The sequence below is a fragment of the Boleophthalmus pectinirostris genome, unplaced genomic scaffold, assembly GCF_026225935.1.
Source record: "Boleophthalmus pectinirostris isolate CB_2022bp ecotype Guang Dong unplaced genomic scaffold, ASM2622593v1 HiC_scaffold_13, whole genome shotgun sequence".
NCBI lineage: Eukaryota > Metazoa > Chordata > Actinopteri > Gobiiformes > Gobiidae > Boleophthalmus > Boleophthalmus pectinirostris.
This window is the reverse complement of record NW_026571036.1, coordinates 2014298-2029711: the sequence shown is the minus strand read 5'-3', so window position 1 is coordinate 2029711 and position 15414 is coordinate 2014298. Positions and strand designations below refer to the sequence as shown.

Below are 15414 nucleotides of genomic sequence, written 5' to 3'. Positions count from 1 at the left end.
ATAAAGAGTATAGACTCCGAACAGGCTGTCTGAGCGCGAGAAATGCGGCCGCCATCTTGGGCAGGGCGTCTTATCGACAGACGTAAACCTAAACACTTGAGCTTGTATGCGTTTTCTTGTTCTAAAGTGGCTCATGAGAGTAGGGCTCGGGGAATTACTTTTTTGCAAATAACATTGATTATTTTTATTTGTTGGGATTTGTAAATTCAATATTAATGTACAGTATTTTTGTCCACTTACGAAATGTAATATTAGTTGGCTAAATGTTTAGTGTCAGCTTCGGATGTTAATGTATTTATGATCTCTCTCTGTTTGGTGACGTTTAAAACAGCACTTTAAGACCTGTGAGTTGGATTGGGAACAAGGTGTAAATTCATAAAAATCTTTAATAAAAGCCCAAAATATGTAAGATCTACATACATTTATATTTATTGTTGGAAGCCAAATCTATCTATTTATATTTAAAATGGCTAATATTTTATATCATCCATCTGTGTGTGTAATGAAAAGCTAAAAATTCCTACATCAGTACATTTTCTTCTGTTAAATCCACAATAAATAATACAAAATTTTTATCTGTCAGTCACAAGATCCAACAGAAAAACGCACTGTGGCGCTCCAAGGACTTCCTCATGTTCTAGGAGACCATCCTGAGGAGTTTTTCAAAGCAAGCTTTGTAAGTTCTCATTCTATTTCTTGCCATCTCCAACTCTCTTTAACTCAATCTCTCTCTCTCTCTCTGGCTAGCTCTTTCTCTTTCTCTAGCGCCATATATTTTCCCTGTTTCTGATTATCTCTCTGTAGTAGATACATGTTATACCCCGTGTTGACCACTAGGTGGAGGCATAGGCGGAAGGTTGGGAAAAATGTGTCAGTTGTTGTTCCCGGTTGCTGTTGAACTGTGATTGAGTAACGTTCAGTAAAAACCAAAAGTCATCTACAACCTGTGGTCCGCTCATCCTTCATTAACAAGGATATTACATTTGGCGACGAGGAAACTGGTGAACTCGGGAGACGCTGTTGGTGCAGGAAACAGCTTGAGTGTTTTATGAAACAGTTTCTCGGCTAATGTCGGACGGTGAGGAAGCTGGCGCTAGCGGCGGGATGGCTACTTCCATGGTGGGAGCGCTGACGGCGTTTGACAGTCAGATACAGACCTGGGAGGAATATTGTGAAGTTTTGGAGCACTTCTTTGAGGCAAATGGGATTACGGACGCAGGAAGAAAGCGAGCGATTTTGTTGAGCTCCGTCGGCAGCAGGACGTATAGTTTAATGAGGAACTTGCTAAGTCCAGAGAAGCCGGGTGCCAAGTCATTCGCGGAATTGACTGGTTTGCTTCAGTCACATTACAATCCAAAGCCCAGTGAAATAGTCCAGAGATTTAAGTTTAATTCAAGGACTAGAGCGGCAAATGAGACTGTGTTGGAGTATGTGGCTGTGCTGAGAGAGCTGGCGCAACATTGCAATTACGGTGATAAGCTGAAGGAGATGCTGCGCGATAGGCTTGTGTGCGGCATTGCGGATGATCGCATTCAAAGGAGACTGTTAGCGGAGCCGGAGCTGACGTTTGATAAAGCCCTGAAAGTCGCGCAGGCCATCGAGACAGCGAACAAGGATATACGTGACTTGCAATCAAAGGCGCTGGACAGTACTGTGAGCAAGGCTGCACCGCCGCTGTCAGTGCATAAGGTGAATGTACGACCTAAAGATCAAAGCAAGAGTGTTCCATTGGCCTGTTATAGGTGCGGGGGGGAACACTTGGCACGGGACTGCCGGTTTCTAAATGAAAAGTGCCATGGGTGTGGGAAAAAGGGGCACGTGAAAAAGATGTGCAGGTCCTCTCCTCCTAGGGACCAGCAACAGGCTAAGGGGGGAGGGAAGAAGTATGTCAAGGGTGAAAAGGCTAGCTGGAAAGAGAAAAGGCAGTACGCGCATCATATGAGCGAGTCCACGGATCCCCAGTCCAGTGACGAAGAAGTGTTTTCAATGCACAACCTAAAAGACTCAAAAATGGCAAAGGTAGACCCCATTACCACACAGCTAGATCTGAATGGGAACATGGTACAGTTTGAAGTGGATACAGGCTGTAGTGTGTCAATTTTGACAAAAGATGAATACAGCAAGTTATGGGCAGCGGGAAACGCACAGGAGTTACAAAACTGCTCATTGACTCTGAAAACATACACAGGTGAAAAAGTCTCTACACTAGGAACGGCAATGGTAACAGTAACCTACAAAGACAAAGTCAAGCAGTTGCCAGTAGTAGTGGTAGCAGGGAGGGGGCCAAACCTGCTAGGCCGAGCATGGCTAAGAGAGTTGGAAATGAACTGTGTGTTTGTCAATAAGATGGAACAGCCTCAGCTAACGTTACAGAATGTGCTAAAGCAGAATGAAGAGGTATTCAAAGAAGAACTGGGAACCTGGAGAGGCCCGCCCGCAAAAATATACGTAAAAGCGGACGTGGCTCCAAAGTTCTACAAGCCCAGGCCCGTGGCTTTTGCCATGAGGAAGAAAGTAGAGTTAGAGCTGGAAAGGCTCACAAAGGAGGGCATAATTGAGCCAGTGAGGTTCTCAGAGTGGGCTGCACCAATAGTGCCGGTGTTAAAGACTGATAGTTCGGTGCGTGTTTGCGGGGACTACAAGCTCACAGTAAACCAAGTTTCCAAGCTAGAGCAGTATCCAATACCCAAGTTGGAGGACTTATTTGAGAAGTTGACCGGGGGTGAGAAGTTTACTAAACTGGACCTTAGTCACGCATATCAACAAGTCACCCTCGATGAGGCATCAAAGCCTTATGTCACAATCAACACACACAAAGGGCTTTTTCAAGTGAATCGCCTACCATTTGGTGTTTCCTCTAGTCCTGCCATTTTTTCAACGGATAATGGAGGGTCTGGTGGCGGGAATCCCTAATGTGGCAGTTTATTTAGATGACATCCTGCTGACCGGTCGGAGTGACCACGAGCACCTGGAGACCTTGAACGAAGTCCTACAGCGGCTACGAGAGGCTGGTCTTCGTCTGAAGCGCAACAAATGTGTCTTCATGGAGCGAGAGGCCGAGTTCTTGGGACACAAAGTGGATGCCGCGGGGCTCCACCCTCTGCCAAACAAGGTCAGGGCTATACAACAGGCACCAGCACCAACTAATGTCACAGAACTGAGAGCTTACTTAGGCCTGCTCAACTATTACAACAGATTCTTGCCAAATCTCTCAACACGGTTAGCTCCCTTGCACAGACTGTTAAGGAAAGAAACGCCGTGGAACTGGCAGGAGGAGCAAGAGAGAGCTTTTGAGGAGTCTAAGAGGCTCATGCAGTCGTCAGAGGTGTTAGTGCATTATGACAGCCATAAAGACTTAATCCTGTCCTGCGATGCGTCGCCTTACGGAGTAGGGGCGGTGTTGTCGCATCGCATGCCAGACGGGCAAGAGCGGCCTATTGGCTTCATGTCACGGACACTCACGGCAGCTGAAGCAAACTACTCGCAGCTGGACAAAGAAGGACTGGCGGTGATGTTTGGCATTCAGCGCTTCCATAAATATTTATATGGAAGGAGGTTCATCATCTGTACAGACCACAAGCCTTTACTGTCCCTCTTCAGTGAGATGAAAGCAGTGCCTCAAATGGCATCCCCTCGCATTCAGCGCGCTGGGCAGTGACTTTGCGAGCATATGAGTATGAGATTGTCTATAAGCCGGGTAAACACCACAGCAATGCGGACGCTCTGAGCCGGCTCCCCCTGCCTCAGACAGCCGTCAGGAGAGAGCAGGAGGACCGCGTACTGATGCTGGAGGAGGTAACGCTCGTGTCAGCCAGTGAAATTAGCCAGTGGACACGAAAAGACCCAGTGCTGTCCAAAGTCTGTCAGTTCATTCAACATGGCTGGCCACCACAACACTCAGACTCAGCTTTCCAGCCTTATGCGGTGAGGAAAAACCGAATTAAGTGTGCAAGATGGGTGTATATTGTGGGGGTCACGCGTGGTGGTACCCCCGACAGGTCGCGAAGCATTACTGGGTCAACTGCATCATGGTCACCCAGGCATCATCACCCGAATGAAAGCATTAGCACGAAGCTACTTCTGGTGGCCAAAGTTAGATGCAGACATTGAATCTGTAGTGAAAAGATGTAGCACCTGCCAAGAACATCGCCACTTACCAGCTCCAGCACCACTCCACCCTTGGGAGTGGCCGAGTAAACCGTGGCAGAGGCTACACATAGACTATGCGGGTCCTTTTATGGGTCACATGTTTTTGATACTGATGGATGCCTATTCCAAATGGATGGACGCCTACGCGGTAACCTCAGCAACTTCTGCCAATACGATTGAATGTCTGCGGAGAAGTTTCAGCAGTCAAGGATTACCTGAGATGATTGTGTCAGATAATGGTACGTGCTTTGTGAGTGCCGAATTCCAAGAATTCATGAGGAAGAACGGAATCGAACACATCACTTCAGCTCCTTATCATCCTTCTTCAAATGGCTGTGCCGAGCGTGCAGTCCAGACATTTAAGTCCATGATGAAAAAAGCAGGTGAAGGTAGCATCCATACTAAAGTTTCAAGAGTGCTGTTTAGTTACCGCATTACCCCTCAGTCCACCACAGGGCTGTCACCAGCGGAAATGTTGCAGGGCAGGAGGTTGAGATCGACACTGGATCTAGGGCATCCGGACCTCAGAAACAAGGTGGAACGGAAGCAGTGCATGCAGAAGAAGCATCACGACAAGCTCGGATCAGGAAGAGGTTTCCAAGTGGGAGATGCAGTGTCTACACGGAACTTCAGTTATGGGCCTAAATGGGTTCGGGGTTTTATTACCAAAGTCACGGGACCGGTGTCTTACAAGGTCATGTTGGGAGATGGAACAGTTGTCCGAAGGCATGTTGACCAGATACTGGCCAGACCGGAAGACGCGGACCTAGTAGACCCTAAGATCATAGAACCACCCATGGTGGATTTGTCTTCAGCTGATCCTGTGCCAGTGAGAAATAGCTGTGCTCCAGAAGGAACTGTGCAAGAAAACCCAAAACCACCTGTGACAGATATTCCGGCCCCAGATGCAGCAAAGGACGCACCACCCCAGCAAACAGCTGCACGGCGTTCTCAACGGACTGTCTCAAAACCTAGTTATCTGAAAGACTATGAATGTTGATTCTTAACAAAAAAAAAAAAAAAAGAAAAAAAAAGGTTGTGTCAGGGTTATTATAATGTTTGAGAAGATGACACAGTTAAATGTGAAGGTGGCTAGTTTTGGAAAGCTACAGAATAATTAGTTAATTTTTGTTTGAGTAGTTAAGATGAAAGTAATAGCTTAAGAGGGGAGGAATGTAGTAGATACATGTTATACCCCGTGTTGACCACTAGGTGGAGGCATAGGCGGAAGGTTGGGAAAAATGTGTCAGTTGTTGTTCCCGGTTGCTGTTGAACTGTGATTGAGTAACGTTCAGTAAAAACCAAAAGTCATCTACAACCTGTGGTCCGCTCATCCTTCATTAACAAGGATATTACACTCTCGCTCTAGCCATCTCCAACTCTTTCTATGCATTTATCTCTGACTCTCTTGCTATCTCTCTGTGTCTTTGTCTAGCTGTATCTCAAACTCCCCATCTCTCTATATCTCTAACCATCTCTAACTATCTCGCTAACTCTTTTTCTGTCTCTTTTACTCTATTCATCTCCTTTTCTCTAGTTGGTTTTCTAACTCGTATATAAATTTAACTCTCTTACCCTAACTCTCTGGCTCTTTTCTCTATCTCTTTAACCATCTATCTTTCTCTAGCCAACTTTTTCTCTCCATCTCTTTAACTATCAGTCTCTTTCTCTATTTGGCTCTTTAACGCAAAATCATTTTAACTACCTAGCTATGTCTTGTCTCTCTTGCTATCTTTCTAACTCTTACTATCTTGTCAACTATATCTCTGCCTAGCTAACTTTCTCTGTTGCTCTTTCTCTGTCTCTCGCTCCTGTCTCGCTCTGTCGCTTCTTTATACTCCTATTCACCCATGTGCAGTATTAATTGTATATTTTGTTAAATGTACTTTTGAATTTGTAACACTCCTCTGTTCCTCTCTAGCAGTGGTTCTCAAACTTTTTCAGTCTTAACCTCTAAAATAACAACTTTAGGCATTCACGACCCCCAAACATAAAATGCAGGTTTACAACGAAGTGTTGAAGTAGCTTTATGTTTTATGTTTTTTTTATTTTAAGAATACAGGCCTAGATTAATTAATTTTGTAAGCCTTCAAATGGGAATCTACATTTGCCACTCCATATAAAACCTTCTTTAAGACATATCATTTTAAAATGTTCATTCATACCTTCTGGGGACCATCAGAACTCTTTTCGCCCTTACCTCATAGGTAAGGGTGGGCAAACGGGATGGTAAAATGGTCTCTAATTGAACAGAGAGCTGCATTAAACTGAGAAAAAGGTGAAATCACGATATGACCATTTCATCAAAAAAGCAGATTGTCACAGATTTGAGATCATGTTTCAATTATCACCAAATTGCTCAGCCCTACTCATAGGGGTTGAGAATCACTGCTCTATAGGATAGGTTTTATATTCCACAAATGATTTTCTTAGCTACATTTTAAATTTCAAAGAGTGAATGTTGAGACGACGCATTGGTCTGGAACCAAACAATACCATTTAGTTACTTTATTCTTTATTGTAGGACGGCGATGAGTCCTTCGATCAAACTGACATTGGAATCCTGATGCTCTTTAAAGAAAGTGGATCCCCATCTCTTCGACCTTCAAGTCTAAAAATTGTCATTGAGGGTCAAGTTGTAATGGACAATTTGTCCAACCTCCCAGAGACTATCTGCCTCCTTTTTGGTCTCACGTACGGACTGCATCTCGACTATCCTAAAAGGTTCCGAAATACACTTTTGTTCATTCAGCAGGTTTTCTTCTCTTTGGGAAACACTGAGTTGAGGTCAAGAATTCAAACCCTGAAAAACCAACTACAAGTGTAAGCCATTTGTGACTAGCTTATTGTTCCAAATCAGTTTCAACTAAGAATGGTTTTAGTTCCATAAGTTTTGTGATTAAGCAACCATTTACTTCATATAAAAGTATCACTTTATAAAAGATTGAACTAAAAAGATCTTAATTTGTTTGAAAACTTTTTTCCTTTAGTTATTACAATTATATTTTGATCAGAACTTTTTTTTTTACCTAATTTGTAGTTTTGCTGGTAAATGGTTTAAAAAAAAAAAAAAAAACTTATGCTGCTATATACTGTGTTGTGCAATACACAAGGTAAAGGTTCAAACTGTTTGTAAAATCCAACATATGTATTTTATTTTTGTTGTATGTTGGTGGCTAAAACGCAAACTAAAAGTTGACTTTTAGTTTGTAAATTTATTTGATTTGCTGCCATTGCCTTGATTTTTACATGAGAAAAAAACTTTTAGAACAGTGTTTTAAAATGGCACTTTTAATTAAAAGGTAAAGTTACAGCAATGTTTAAGACTGTTGTATTGTACAATGTTAACTGTATTCAGAGTTGAATGCATTATTTTTGCAAATAACAAAAAGAAACTTATTGTGCTTGGTTTTCTTAAAAAGATCAGTAATAAACACCATAATTAACTAGTATTAAAATTGTAATAAAACAAGGCAACCAGAATGTGTTTAGAAAGTTATAATTGCTTAAAAAGATAATTATTAGTTACTAATAAACATTAGTTTTTGTAAGTTAATTACTTGTAAATACTAGTAGTTACAATCTTAGTTTGTTAGTATTTGTTTTCTTGCACTCAAAATTGTGTGTTGTGAAAACTTGATTTGTTTAGTTTTTGTTTCTGCAAAAACTCAACATCTCGTTGCAACGGGTTACCCTGGGAGTTTAAGTAATGATTACTAATTCGGGTTTACAGTGCAGGAGCAGGCAGGAGCAGACAGGAGCAGACAGGAGCAGGCAGGAGCAGGCAGGAGCAGGTCCGGGGTCTGACCGGTGGTGGCGCTGTTGAGCATGGGTGCAGAGGGGCCCTGGTCGTAGACGGGCGTCACCGCGACGTCGTACTCCGTCTGAGAGCGAAGTCTGGTCAGGAGCGTCGAGGTCACAGCTCCGCTCACCTCCAGCTGCACAAAAGACACACACTTTATTTATTTATGTGTTTATTTATTTATTTTATTTCACACACGAATCGATACAAAAACTATTATCGAAACTACATCCTCTTTTATCGCAGATGTCGATCCTAAAAAAAGTCCCATTTTCAGGACAGAGCAGAACGTTTCCTGAGTGAGTTTGGAACAATCTGGAGCTGGACCAGAACAAGGATAAGACACAGAGATCTGGACCTCGGACCTCGTCCAGATTTACTCCCCCTGTGACCTCTGAGGTCCGAGGTCCAGCTCCAGCTCCTGGGGCCTAAGACCAGATTTAAAACCAAGAGGACAGGATCTTCTCTGTGCCCGGGCCCAAACTCTGGAACGTTCTGGAATGCTCTGAAACTCTCTGAAACACTCTGGAATGCTCTGAAACACTCTGGAATGCCCTGGAACACTCTGGAATGCTCTGAAACACTCTGGAATGCCCTGGAACACTCTGGAATGCCCTGGAACGCTCTGGAATGCTCTGAAACACTCTGGAATGCTCTGAAATGCTCTGGAATGTTCTGAAACACTCTGGAATGCCCTGGAACGCTCTGAATCTCTCTGGAATGCTCTGAAACGCTCTGGAACGCACTGGAACACTCTGGAACGCTCTGGAATGCTCTGAATCACTCTGGAATGCTCTGAAACTCTCTGGAACGCTCTGGAATGCTCTGGAACACTCTGAAACACTCTGGAATGCTCTGCCCCCCCACAGTGGAGAGTTTTAAGTCTCGTCTTAAACTCCACTTTTATTTTCTGGCTTTAACATCGCGTGAGTCGTCTCCTCCTCTGTGTCTTTTATTTATTTTAGTTATTTATTGCTGTTTTATGATTTGTATAGTTTTGTTTTGATTTGATTTTATTGGTTTTATTGTTTTAGAGCCGGCGTGACCACATTTTAACACTTGACCTTTTTGTCGTCTTCGTTTTCTGATCTCCGCGCGGCTCTTTGGAAACTGTTTTTGTTTCGTAAAATGTGTTGCAGCAATAAAGTGGATTTAGATTTGGACTGGGAGCGCGGGGGAGCGAGATTCCACTCAGCGCTTTACAAAAAACAGAATATCCGACTAAATTAAAATGACTTAAAGCCGGCGTGTCAAACTCAAACTCACAGAGGGAGGAATTAAAAGTCTTGGGCCAAACTAAATATTTACTGAAACATTTCAACAACATCTGCCTGTTTTCTCTTCTGTAACGTTAAATCTTTTCTTTTATTATTTGATATTATTTTCTTGCTCTGAGTGGAGTGAAGTGAGTCACATTTATCATCAGTGTCGGGAAGTTTACTTTTAAAATGTAATCCCTACAGATTACAGATTACACACCCCAAAATGTAGTTTGTAACATAATCCATTAAATTACTTAAAGTGAGTAATGTAATCTGATTACTTTGGATTACTTGATTTGTTGTAGCGAAACAAAGACGAGGAAATCGTAACATAAGAAGTTTTGTCTGATAAAAGAAAATAAAAAGTCCAGACTTTACTGAACCAAATTAAAAAATATTATTGACAGAAGAAGAAGAAACACGTCCACACAGCAGGATTTAGACCTGGTTTAGACCTGGTTTAGTCCTGGTTTAGTCCAGTTTTAGACCTGGTTTAGACCTGGTTTAGATCTAGTTTAGTCCTGGTTTAGACCTGGTTTAGTCCTGGTTTAGTCCAGTTTTAGACCTGGTTTAGACCTGGTTTTGGTCCTGGTTTAGTCCTGGTTTAGACCTGGTTTAAACCTGGTTTAGTCCTGGTTTAGTCCTGGTTTAGACCTGGTTTAGATCTAGTTTAGACCTGGTTTAGTTTCCGGCAATGAGTGGAATTACCAAAAAAAACAAAAAAAAAAAAGTTCACCCAAAATGTGAAAACAGTTAAATCCCTCTGTGTAATCCATTTATTTCAACAAAGTAACTGTAATCCAATTCCCACTCACTGAAACAGTAACTGTAACTGAATATAGTTACTCATCATTTGTACTCTGATTACTCTGGTACATGTAATCTGTTACTCCCCGACACTGGTTATGATTTGGTGCGGTTATAGTGTGGAGTAAACAGGCGAGGACATTTCTGAGGATCTCCAGTCTATTTATAGAGATAAGTTCATCTGCCGCGTCAGACAAACAAGGAACATTTATTTTGATAATTACAAACAGAAGTGGCCCAATGAAATCTTATGTACAGCAAAATTAAGAACATTTATTTTAATTACAGACTGTTTTGGTGCTGCGCCTCATGTCAGAGGTCAGAGGTCAGAGGTCAGGGTGTGTCCAGCTGAGGTGTGAGACGAGACGCTTCCATCAGTCCCAGAGGAGCAGCTCATGTGTCTGTGTGACTTAAACGACACATGTGTCCGGTCGAGGTGTAACGGAGGAAACAGGGTCAGATTTTTGACATTCAAATGTCTCTTCTTCAGAAACTAGAGGAACTATTGAAATAAGTAAAGTATCAGAATGTAGGAAAGAGTTACACTCCAACAGGGTCAAGTTAAACCTGTGAGATTCTTTCAAGTTCAAGACAAAAATGTAAAAACTCATGTCGGTAACGGAGGGAATGAAATATGCAGCACTTTTTGGTCAATAAATCCAAACAGTGATAACTCTTGGTTCTCACTTACATATCCTTAACAAACTGGTTTGAATATTTGCTTCATATAGTTTTCTACCATATGGAACAAGATTAGGTTGAAAAACCTCTGACTTTTTGACACACCCTAATACAGATTTGATTTGATCTCACGGGCCCAATATAATTATATCACGGGCCAAATTTGGTCCCCGGGCCTGAGTTTGACGCGTCTGACTTAAACTAAGAACATTTTGACTTTATTTAACTCGACAAGTAAAATAATCTCCCAGTGGAATAAAGTGAGTGTGTTTCTCTTAATTCAAGCAACATTAGATTTTGTTTCTCATTTAAGTGTAAAAAGTTGTTTGTTTGTCTTAGTTTAAACGCAGCAAGATGGATTTTCACATTTCAAGTACAAAAAGTCTCGTTCCGCTGGCAGATCGTTTCACTTGTCAAATGAAATTTACTCGAATCATGATAAAACTCTTAATTTCGTCGGGCCAGAGTTTGTTTTTTCTGAACTGAAAAACAAACAATAAAATCTTAAAATTGATTCTAAAACAAACTGGAGCCAAAGCAGCGAGGATCGAATCTGGATCATGAGCTCACGCTGTTTTTTTGCTTCCAGCTAAAAGTCGCGCAGCAGAATTTAATTTGAGCCGTGGAACTGAACTGAAGGGAAAAGAACACTGCCACTTCATGACATCACAAGGTGGAGCAGAGAGTTTGGAGACGTAGATAATCAGAGTGTCAGTCGTTCATTCGTTTTTCAAAATAAAACAAAACATAAGAAAATGAAAAAACTACTATTTTCTTCATTATTTGTCTCCAAAACCAAAATAAAAAACAGATAATGATTCGTTTTTTTCAGTTTTCGATTTTGTGTTTAAATGAAAAATGGAAAAAAAAGATCACGACTGTTTCCTCTTTCTGTGACTGAACCAGGACTAAACCAGGTCCGACCAGACCGGAACCAGACCAGGACTTAGACCAGGACTGAGGCCGGGACCAGTTCCAGGACCAACTGAGACCTGGACCAGACCAGGACCAGACTGGACCTGGACGGGACTGAGTCAGGGACCAGACCAGGACTGACCAGACCAGACCAGGACCACTGGGACCAGACCAGGACCAACAGGACCAGACCAGGACTGAGGCCGGGACCAGACCAGGACCAGGCCGTGATTGAGACCGGGACCAGACCAGGACCAGGCTGGGACCGAGACCAGGACTGAGACTGGGACCAGACCATGACTGAAAACAGTTTAGTCCTGGTTCAGTCCTGGTTTAGTCCTGGTTTAGTCCTGGTTTAATCCTGGTTTAGTCCTGGTTTAGTCCTGGTTTAATCCTGGTTTAGTCCTGGTTTAATCCTGTTTAGTCCTGGTTTAGTCCTGGTTTAGTCCTGGTTTAATCCTGGTTTAGTCCTGGTTCAGTCCTGGTTTAGTCCTGGTTTAATCCTGGTTTAATCCTGGTTCAGTCCTGGTTTAGTCCTGGTTTAATCCTGTTTAGTCCTTTAGTCCTGGTCCTGGTTAGTCCTGGTTTATCCTGGTGTCCTGTTTAGTCCTGGTTAGTCCTGGTTTAGTCCTGGTTATCCTGGTTTAGTCCTGGTTTGTCCTGTTTAGTCCTGGTTTAGTCCTGGTTTAATCCTGGTTTAGTCCTGGTTTAATCCTATTTAGTCCTGGTTTAGTCCTGGTTTAGTCCTGGTTAGTCCTGTTAGTCCTTTAGTCCTGGTTTAATCCTGGTTTAGTCCTGGTTTAGTCCTGGTTTAGTCCTGGTTTTCAGTCCTGGTTTAGTCCTGGTTTCAGTCCTGGTTCAGTCCTGGTTTAGTCCTGTTTAGTCCTGGTTCAGTCCTGGTTTAGTCCTGGTTTAGTCCTGGTTCAGTCCTGGTTTAATCCTGGTTTAGTCCTGGTTTTAATCCTGGTTTCAGTCCTGGTTTAGTCCTGGTTTAATCCTGGTTTAGTCCTGGTTTAGTCCTGGTTAGTCCTGGTTTAATCCTGGTTTAGTCCTGGTTAGTCCTGGTTTAATCCTGGTTTATCCTGGTTTAGTCCTGGTTCAGTCCTGGTTAGTCCTGGTTTAAGTCCTGGTTTTAGTCCTGGTTTAATCCTGGTTTAGTCCTGGTCCTTTTCAGTCCTGGTTTAGTCCTGGTTTAGTCCTGGTTTTAGTCCTGGTTCAGTCCTGGTTTCAGTCCTGGTTAGTCCTGGTTTAGTCCTGGTCCTGGTTTAGTCCTGGTTTAGTCCTGGTTAGTCCTGGTTTAGTCCTGGTTTAGTCCTGGTTCAGTCCTGGTTTAGTCCTGGTTTAGTCCTGGTTTAGTCCTGGTTCAGTCCTGGTTTAGTCCTGGTTTAGTCCTGGTTTAGTCCTGGTTTAGTCCTGGTTTAGTCCTGGTTTAGTCCTGGTTTAGTCCTGGTTTAGTCCTGGTTCAGTCCGTTATCTGTTTTTTCCATTTTTCATTTAAACACAAAATCGAAAAACTGAAAAAACAAATCATTATCTATTTTTTTTGTTTTTTTCCATTTTGGTTTTGGAGACAAATCATGAAGAAAACTGTTGATTTTTCATTTTCTTATTTTTGGTTTTACATTAAAAAAAAACCAAATAAACGAACGACACACAGATTGTAGATCGTAAACAGATTAATAATAAAGATTTACTCAAACAAAACCAAACTGCAGATCTGTTTTTGAACATCAGAGGACGACTTTGGGCCACAGGAGTCGGGTTTTTGCGTAATAATCTAAACCAGGAGCCTTTATATAATTATTCGATCTTTCATTTCTCATTCGCGCTGCCGTCGTCGCTGAAAGCTGCTGCCCAGACTTTTCCTGACAAACCGACTTGTGTTTTCGCTCTCCGCCGTTGTAAGCGCCGCTCCTCTGACACGGGGATAAATCCTGATCTTATCTGAGCTTTAACCCATCTGAGCTCCAGCTGCTCGCGCCCACTTTCACTCAAACTGTCACCGCGGGATCTTCTGAACCGCTCCATCATCCCTCCGCGTCTCCCTTTTCTGCTTTCTTCTCTCTCTCTCTCCGTCTTCCTCTCGCCTTTCTCCCCCCTCGCTCTGTCTCTCCTCTCTCTCTGTCAGAGCCCGAGTCATGACCTGAACCCGGAGCCTCTTATCTTGAAATTATCTTAAAAAACTGAACACACAGAAGCGGCGGAAGGCGGGAGAACTCCCCCCTCCACTTTCCTCCACTTTCCTCCTCCGCTTCTTCTTCTTCTTCTCTCTCTCCGTCCGTCTCTCTTTCTCTCGGTGTAAAAGGTCAGATGGGAGTTATTTATGAAGACGATTCGGAGGAGACGGAAAGTGCAGCGTCTTCAGACAGTTACACACCGAGTTACGCAAAAACAAGGACTTTAAACCAGACAGGAATTTACTGGAAACCGAGGGAGACGAGGAGGAGGAGGAGGAGGAGGAGGGAGAAGAGGAGAAGTTCTGCACAGAAATTTTGTTTTTTTCAGCGTCAGAGGAAACAGAAAAAGATCCAAAACTCGATCTGCAGGACATTTTCTCTGAAGCGTCTCGATAAACGTCGACTCCGGACTTTAGGTTCAGGGCGTCTGAACGTGTCGGATCCTCGACTCAACCTGGACTAAACCAAATCCATCTGTAGGTTAAGGTGAAGGGTGAGTCAGATGTTCTCTGCACCCGTCCTTCACCTCCACACCCTGAAACCCTGAGACCCTGAGACCCTGAGACCCTGAAACCCTGAAACCCTGAGACCCTGAAACCCTGAGACCCTGAGACCCTGAGACCCTGAGACCATGAGACCCTGAAGACCCTGAGACCCTGAGACCATGAGACCCTGAGACCCTGAGACCCTGAAGACCCTGAGACCCTGAGACCCTGAAAACCCTGAACCCCTGAGACCCTGAGACCCTGAGACCATGAGACCTGAGACCTGAGACCATGAGACCCTGAGACCCATGAGACCATGAGACCATGAGACCCTGAGACCATGAGACCATGAGACCATGAGACCATGAGACCATGAGATGAGACCATGAGACCCTGAGACCACCCTGAGACCATGAGACCCTGAGACCTGAGACCTGAGACCATGAGACCTGAGACCATGAGACCATGAGACCCTGAGACCATGAGACCCTGAGACCATGAGACCATGAGACCATGAGACCCTGAGACCATGAGACCATGAGACCCTGAGACCATGAGACCATGAGACCATGAGACCATGAGACCATGAGACCATGAGACCATGAGACCATGAGACCCATCTCCAGGATCATGTTAGGCTTGGTGAGGACAACCTAAACTGGAGGATTTTTTAGGTACCTCTTTTAGATCCCTGGCTGAAACTCGATCTAAACTCGGTCTAAACTCGGTCTAAACTCGGTCTAAACTTGGTCTAAACTCGGTCTAAACTCGGTCTAAACTCGGTCTAAACTCGGTCTAAACCAGGTCTAAACCAGGTCTAAACGGTCTAAACTCGGTCTAAACTCGGTCTAAACTCGGTCTAACTCGTCTCGTCTAAACTCGGTCTAAACTCGGTCTAACTCGGTCTAAACCCGGTCTAAACTCGGTCTAAACTCGGTCTAAACTCGGTCTAAAGATCTATCTTTTGCCTTGGTGCCTTCGTGTCGTGGTAATTATCGTAAACACCAAAAACCAACATGAGAATTGCACATGAACAGCCGCCCACGTCCTTATTTCCACTGGAAAACAGGAATTTTTTATGATACTTGATCTGCCCAGATGAGATTAACTTTAGAGCAGTGAGAGTGTTGTGACTA

At 43.4% G+C, this 15414-nt stretch overlaps 1 protein-coding gene across 1 annotated transcript in view; it reads right to left on the bottom strand.

Moving 5' to 3' along the window:
- col12a1b (collagen, type XII, alpha 1b) overlaps nt 1–15414 on the bottom strand; it is a 257397-nt gene that overhangs the window by 132755 nt on the left and 109228 nt on the right. The window contains 1 exon segment of the mRNA XM_055149744.1: nt 7958–8087. Within this exon segment, the coding sequence (XP_055005719.1) occupies nt 7958–8087 (130 nt within the window).